Genomic DNA, 7,680 nt, shown 5'->3' with positions numbered 1-7,680 from the left:
TAGGAGAAATAAGGGGCAAGCTAGCCATCCTTTTTTTTCTCAATTTGAGACAATTGCTTGAAAGTGTTTCTTTATCAACTATTATTTGTGTTCTGCAGCAGCCAGAGGTCAAAAGCCAGGACATTCTAGCTGAACCCAGCTCTTTTAGACAGAAGTGAGATGCCTGGGGGACAGAGTTTGGTTAATATTTTCAGTAGGTATCTATTTAAATAAGTCCTCAATAAAAGGCAGAAAAAGAATGCACTGCTGCCTTTTCTTGGACCCCTACATCTTTTTTTAATGACAGCAGGGGTATTTGTCACGGGGTACAGAAGCCAATATTTCTCTTTCTTTCACATACTAGATCACAGATGTGACCTCACCTGCTGCTTCTGTTGAGCCCCATGAGCTGCCCATCTCACCCTCTGCAGATGTGCACACCATGACAATTCCTGGCGGGACCTCGATCTGCAACCGCTTCCCTAATTCTGGTGTCTGCAAAGGCAATAGTGTGAAATATCTCCTGCCATCAACCTAATGTTCCTGTCCCAGCAACCTCTCTGTGTCCTATGATCACCGCTCTCCCTGTGACTCCCACATGTCCATACTATACTTGGGATCTAAAAGAGAAGTCTGACTACACACAGAAGGGACTGTCAGATGCATAACAGTCACATGCATCATGCCATGCCTCTGACACCCAAGGGCAGAATTCAAAGGAAACATTGACTCATGTGCACAATCAGGGTGGGTGTGGGTGGTGTTAGGCACCTATATAAGAAAAAGCCCCCAGATATCAGGACGGTCCCTATGGTCATCTTATGTACAATAGGCATTATTGCCCCAGACTCCTGATGCCACTTTCATCTCTTCAGAGCAGCTTTTAGTGGGGAAATCTGACTTATTGGATGTTTTCTGCACATCTCAGCCAATTCCTCAATTATCAGACATAAAGGAACCAGGCAGTGACCTCACTGTTGTCCTCTTGGAGAATATTTACAATCCCCAGCTCCTTTAGCTGGGCTCGGAGCAAGAGAAGAAATGTCCCTAAATGAATCTCTCCCTGGTTGAAATGCTGCTATAGCCACACCCACAATGTTAACTAGCCCCTTGTTGGAGAAGGGAATTTCCATTGGCCAACAGCAACTGCCAATCATGCCTATAGCCTTTCTGACCATTATTAAGAGCAGCTGTGCTGGGGGACAATAGTTTCTCTCTCTTGCCTGGGTGGAGGTTCTGTTTTCACAGAGTTTGTGTAGAACTGTATGGGTGTCTCTGTCTCATTCTCATCTAGAAGGTTTTGTTGGACTGGCAAAGATGGAGTCTCAGGTGTGCCAGAACTTCCACCTGGACTGTGAGGCTGCTGTCAATTGCATGGTGAACTTGGAGTTGTATGCTAGCTATGTCTACCTGTCCATGGTGAATGCTTCTATTTCTCCTGCTGCTTTTCTATTTGAAGGTAATTGTGGCCTAGGGTTGCAAATGGGTATTGCTAGAGAGGTTTCTTGCTCAGGTGTTACTTCTGTACAACTTGTTTTCCTAGTCTGGAAAGTGCAGAGTGCTTTTGCTGAATGACCTACTCCTGTTCTTTTAAGGTAATGAAATGCTGATGTAAGCTGTAGCCAGATTTCAAAAGGATTTGTGCTGCTTTTTCTCCAGAGACTTCTAGTCTCTGCATGATAGTGGCTGCTACAGAAATTCTGCCCTATTCAGAAAAAACAGAAACAAGTTTTGTATTTATGAAGGTTCTACATGCATCTCCTCCAGAAAGTCTCTCCTTTGCAGTGGACTGAGCTGCAAATTGAATGCCAGATATGATGGCAACTGCTTCAATGGCAAGGATCTCCACACAAACCAAATCTATAGTAGTGTGAGGGTATGTCTAAAACAGCTGTGGGAAGTTGCTTTTCTGACAGGCTGGTGGTAGTGAGACATGGGCTTCTCCCAGAGTTTCTCTAATCTTGGGATGTGTGTATTGCTTTACTGTAATTCCATGGCTCTGAGTGTGCATCAGTCTGGGCACTAACCCAGATCTCTAAATTGCCTACTATTCGGTCTAGTGTAGCCATATTAAAAATATCATCTTTACTAATGGGTTTGTCCTTCTCCCTAGTCTTGCTACTTTGACCGTGATGATGTGGCCCTGAGGCATATGGCCCAGTTCCTGAAGGAGCAGTCCCATGAGGAAAGGGAGCATGCAGAGAAATTTCTGACTTATCAGAACAAGCGAGGGGGACACATTGTCCTGCAGGACATCACGGTGAGAAACTATATAAAACAGGCTTTCTTCCAAAAATTTCACACCAACTAATGAGACCTATGGATTTGGGAGGAAGAGAACAACTAGAGATATCAGAGGTTGGGGGTTTCATTTTAGACATTTAATAATCTATGTGCCAGTCATTTCTCCCCAAAGGTATAACATGGAGAGCTCTCATAAATCATCTACTTAATACAGGTGCATGCAGTTCTACAGTCATGGTATCCTGCTTGGTCCTTTACCTTTTTTGTATATTAACATGTTACTTAGAGTTTTAGTTCTCACTGAGTAGACCAAAAAGATGCTTCCTACAGAAATAACAATTTTTAGCAAAAGAAATGGGTGGTACTTCCTTGCACATTAGGGCATGGGGAAGAAGTGTCAGAGTGAGTAGGCAGTGGGTCACCATGTACCTTCAGTGAGTGAAGTTGGTTTGGACTGAATGTTGTCTGGTTTCTTGTCAATGCTGAACAGAAGCCAGAGCGGGATGAATGGGGAAACAGCCTGGAGGTTCTGCAATGTGCCCTGCAGCTGGAGAAGATTGTAAACCAGGCTCTGCTGGACCTGCATAAGCTGGCTACAGAGAAGAATGACCCCCATGTGAGTATAAGGTAGTGGGAAGAAAGGGGATAAGTTGGCAACTGCATGGAAAGAACATCTTGGGGGTTATTGGCCTACTGGCCAATCTTGTGAAAAGGAAGAAATGTTCTGAAGCAATGGAGCTGTAGTGCAACTGTTAACAAACTGTGGTATACAGGCCACTGGGGTCAGCTGAGCTTTATATTGAATCCATTCTCTTCACCACAATATTTTAAGATTGTACAGGAATCAGAAGTCTGGAAGCCACTGCTGTATACTACTTCTCATCTTTGTGCCAAGTCAACTTATGTCTTTTACGGAAGTTGCATCTCGCAGCTGGGAACTCTGACCAGCAAGTCCTTCCTGATGGAAGAACAGGGTGGCTTTTTTTTTTTTTTTTTAACATGCTGTCAAACCTTCCAAAAGTTTGAAAACATAGACATCCACAAATTAAGTGACAATTTTAAAACTGCATTTTTCTTGGTTTTCCCCACTTGTGGTTTCCCCAGGCGCCCCTCCCCCATTGAAAGCAATTGAATGGATGCTGTCTAGGTTTCCCCCTTTTATACTCTAACACCTTCAAAGCTCTTCATCTCTGAAAAAGGAGTGAGATAAGAAGTGTGGGCTTGTCTACATCAGAAAGTTGCAGCGCTGGTGAGGGAGTTACAGCGCTGCAACTTAGGAGGTGTACACATCTGCAGGGCACCACCAGCGCTGCAACTCCCTGTTTGCAGCGCTGGCCGTACTCCCGTTTTGTCTCGGGTGTAGAGGATCCAGCGCTGGTGATCCAGCGCTGGTAATCAAATATAGACACTTACCAGCGCTTTTCTTGACCTCCGTGGAATAAGCAGGTATCCCAGCATACCTGAGGAAGCCTCTGGTAATCAAGCTGGTCTCCTTCCCCGGTTTGCTCTCGCGTTCCCCGAACCCGGAGCAAGCAGGTCTCCTTCCCTGCGGTTTGCTGGGTGGTTCCGGGAACGCGAGAGCAAACCGGGAAAGGAGACCAGCTTCGCCGCGGTTTGCTCTCGCGTTCCCCGAACAAGCAGGTCTCCTTCCCTGAGGTTTGCTGGGTGGTTCCGGGAACGCGAGAGCAAACCGGGAAAGGAGACCAGCTTCGCCGCGGTTTGCTCTCGCGTTTCCCGGAACCACCCTGCAAACCGCAGGGAAGGAGACCTGCTTGTTCGGGGAACGCGAGAGCAAACCGCGGCGAAGCTGGTCTCCTTTCCCGGGTTTGCTCTCGCGTTCCCCGAACCACCCAGCAAACCGCAGGGAAGGAGACCTGCTTGTTCGGGGGTTCGGGGAACGAGAGAGCAAACCGGGAAAGGAGACCAGCTTCGCCGCGGTTTGCTCTCGCGTTCCCCGAACCTCCCTTGAAGCCGCCCAACAGCGCTGCAGTGTGGCCACATCTAACACCACTTGCAGCGCTGGTTGCTGTAAGTGTGGCCACTCTGCAGCGCAGGCCCTATACAGCTGTACTAATACAGCTGTAACAACCAGCGCTGCAAAATTTTAGATGTAGACATGGCCTGTGTGTGTGTGTGTTTGGGGAGTTGGAGGTGTGTCTGGGTAGAAAGGTTGCTGGGGAGTAATTAGGTGATCAGTTCATACCTCAGTTAAAGCAACTCCTTCTAAGGAAGGGCCTAGTTCATGCCACTGCTTTATGTAGTCGTGCAGCCTCTGTACTTGGCCCAGCTAAGATGAGCCTTGAAAGGAGGCACTTCTGAACTGGGCAGGGGACTGCTAATGACCAGAAGCTATCATCAGTTAAGGTTCCACTATTGCCAGATGTTCTGATAGGGCCGTACTTGTACTGCCCCAGTTAATCCACTGGGAAACAAGAGGGAGAGGAAGGGAATGATGGGAAAAGAGCCTTCCTGGAAGAGCTACACTGCTAACTAAATGGAGCAACTTAGACTAAGGGGTGAACGTGTAAGCTTCAGTGCAGTTTAAAACCAGCAGAAAGGGCAGTATTGTATTGAATTGAAATGAGAGGCAGCAAAACACATGTTCTCAGAGAATTGTGTGAGATGTCTTCTGTATTCCTTATGCCTGTTAACAGGACCTTAACCTGTGGTGAATGGCATCCGCTTTTAGATATTTCTAGCCATACAGTATAGAATGTTGCTGGTGATAGTTTACTTCCTCCAGCATGAAGCTCTTTCTCAGCTAACATTCTCTAGGCTAAAGCCCAAAATGCATTAGGGTAGCTATAGATTTAAGGGGTGTGTGGGGAATTTGGACTGTAGGTAAATGTTACACTTGAATGACTGCACCACCACAATATCTCTCCTGGCTAAAACTTGAAGGAAGAACACCCATTCTTTCCGGTCCCAGCACTCTTCCAGTTAAAGGTAGCGGATTTCAAATATCTGTATTTAGTCCTTTCTGGTCACATATCATGATGTGTGCGGGTAACAATCGAAGATCTGAGAGATTGACATTTAGTTGCAATGTACCTTGCAGCTCTGTGACTTCCTGGAGTCTGAGTACCTGGAGGAGCAGGTGAAGGCCATCAAGCAGCTGGGAGACCACCTCACCAACCTGAAGCATCTGGGAGTGCCCCAGAGTGGCATGGGAGAGTACCTGTTTGACAAGCTCACCCTGGCGGAGAGCAGTTGAACTACTTACTACCAGGGTTTCTTGTCATGCTGGCTGTTATAAATCTGAATAAAACTTGACTTTCAGCTGGTATCTGCTCCATTTATAGGGGGGAGGGGATCAGGCCTCAGCAGAGGGTGCAGAAAGTCAGATGGAAAAGTAAGGATGGGGAATTGTTTCCCTTGCTAGCAATCATGCAGTGTGGATCTAAGCTTGGGTGGTGCCTTGAGTAGCTTATGCTCAGCGGGGTGGAGAAGAAAAGGCTGGGTCTGGATGTAAGAAGTGGCTAAGAAAACTAATCCTCCCTAGACTTGCACTGCCATGGATATTGGCAAAAACAGGCACTCTAAACACCATCCTATGGATTTAGTTAAAATTGCAACAGCATTCAAAACAGTTAGGCACTCTTCAAATACACTTCCTACAAGGCAGAGCCCTAGGCGCCACTCCAGTATCTCTAAGCAACAAGAATAGCTGACCAAGTAATACTATGCATGCCCTTGAATTTCCTTAATCTTCCCGTTTATAACATTGTTCAAGTACCCCCCAGCCTAACCTGCTTTTAAATTATACAATGCCAATATCTCAGTCTATACGCCGTTTAAAAACCCTTGATCTGATCTGTGGTATGGTGTCATATACTTACTCAGAAGTAATAAGTCCTTGAATAACAAGAGAGGTGGGGGAGAACCTGTGTGGTTGGGGTGACATCTCTCAGCAGTATTAGGGCAAGCATCATCATAATTCCAAGTCACTTCCCCATGTCACTTAACAATTTCCAAGAGCATATTTTAGGAGCAGAAACTCCTCTTAAGTTATGAGCAGTGACCAGGCTGTCACTCATGTTGCCCCAACAAAATGACTTTATCCAAAACAGAGAATAGTATCTCTCTCAAAACATCCAGTAAATGTGGGCCTCTTTTCCTTCCACCTCTGTACATCAAGTAGTGTATATAGATTTGAGTTTGCTCATGAATACAGGTGCAGCTTGGGACCCTGAATTCAGGCTACAGTTCTCTCTGGCAGCTTGGAAATCTTAGTGGGGATAGTGTTGGCTAATGGGAACTATATACAGCTTAGTGTCTGAAAATTGTTAATGTAATCTCAAATGCTGTAAGCAAAACTTCAATTGCTTTTCCCCCAATACCTGCTTGACGTGGCTCTACCTATAACAATGAGGTCATTTGAATATTCATGACTTAGGGCTAATAGGTGAATAGTGACCTGGGTTTTGAGAAGTATAGTAGGATAATATAGGGATTCTTCCAGGTTTTCCTTTAGAGGGGTGTGTGTGTGGTTTTTTTTTTTAAAAGGGGTGGGAGGAAGAAGACCTCATGAATTTCATAGTAGTCACCCAATTGCTCCAGCTGCTCACATGAATTTCCCTTTCCCACACTTGTCCACTCTTAACTACTTCTGGAGCAGGACCCTTTCTCCTACTTCCCTAGTCTTCATTTGTATGAATGAGGTAGGCAGAGAATCAAGAGATGTGACATGGTTATTTTTAATGCAGGTGGGGTAAGACATTTCTGTGAAGACATCATGGGATCTTGAAAAAGAGATTTAGATTAACCCAAAGAAACAGAGCAGGAGCTGAGCAAAATGTAAGGTAGATTGTGCCCAAACTTCCTGAAAATCAATTTTGTGGTGTCATCTGAGCCTATAAAATGTACCAAGAGTAGCGTGTCTAAACATGATAATTTATGTGCATGGCAAAATATTTTAAAGAAAAAAGTGGATAAAGGGATCATTTTTAGCAGACCAGCAAATACACTGCAATTAAAGGTAGACTGCATGATGTCCCCTGTGACACTGGCAGACTAAGTGACAGCTCAGGTTGAAGCCCCAGGCCAATTCATTTCTGTATTAATATAGAGCAAAGTGATTGTTAAATGTACAAGAGCGTATTTGATGTTTAAATGTCATGAAAACTAATGGGATGTTACTTGTATTGTTTTCAGTTATCTGTATCCTGGTGCAATGTAGTAGTAAACATTAACATTTTATTTATTCCTTAAATAAATAACCCATTCAGCAAGAAAGAAGCCTTGTGGAATGCAAATGAAGAACTTTAATAGAAAAATGCTAACTTCAAAGCAAGTGGTCCTTGAGTGTGATGAGTGAAGGTCAAAGACTCAAACTGCATTCCTCGCTCTCCATCATCGAAGGAAAAGCCCATGAGTGTATTGACTCTGTCAGCTTGTTTTCTTTAAGAAGTTATAAGTATTGATTCAAGGAAGGATCCTGCATCTCTGGATTGTTTG

At 44.9% G+C, this 7,680-nt stretch overlaps 1 protein-coding gene across 1 annotated transcript; it reads left to right on the top strand.

Moving 5' to 3' along the window:
• The first annotated feature begins 1,287 nt into the window (after positions 1-1,287).
• LOC127034175 (ferritin heavy chain A-like) lies at positions 1,288-5,437 on the top strand. Its single transcript, XM_050922748.1, has 4 exons — positions 1,288-1,398; positions 2,093-2,239; positions 2,714-2,839; positions 5,282-5,437. Exons 1-4 carry the CDS (start codon positions 1,297-1,299, stop codon positions 5,435-5,437), a joined length of 531 nt encoding a protein of 176 aa, XP_050778705.1. The 5' UTR covers positions 1,288-1,296.
• The last annotated feature ends 2,243 nt before the right edge of the window (positions 5,438-7,680 follow it).

Source organism: Gopherus flavomarginatus, chromosome 14 (assembly GCF_025201925.1).
Source record: "Gopherus flavomarginatus isolate rGopFla2 chromosome 14, rGopFla2.mat.asm, whole genome shotgun sequence".
Lineage (NCBI taxonomy): Eukaryota > Metazoa > Chordata > Testudines > Testudinidae > Gopherus > Gopherus flavomarginatus.
The sequence above is the reverse complement of the archived record's forward strand: the minus strand, read 5'-3'. Positions and strand labels throughout refer to the sequence as shown.

Excerpts from the sequence above, each read along its gene's own strand:
- LOC127034175 (XM_050922748.1), top strand. The coding sequence starts at position 1,297 with ATGGAGTCTCAGGTGTGCCAGAACTTCCACCTGGACTGTGAGGCTGCT. Across the intron at positions 2,240-2,713 it reads TTGTCCTGCAGGACATCACG|AAGCCAGAGCGGGATGAATG; the intron begins GTGAGAAACTAT and ends AATGCTGAACAG. Across the intron at positions 2,840-5,281 it reads CAGAGAAGAATGACCCCCAT|CTCTGTGACTTCCTGGAGTC; the intron begins GTGAGTATAAGG and ends TGTACCTTGCAG.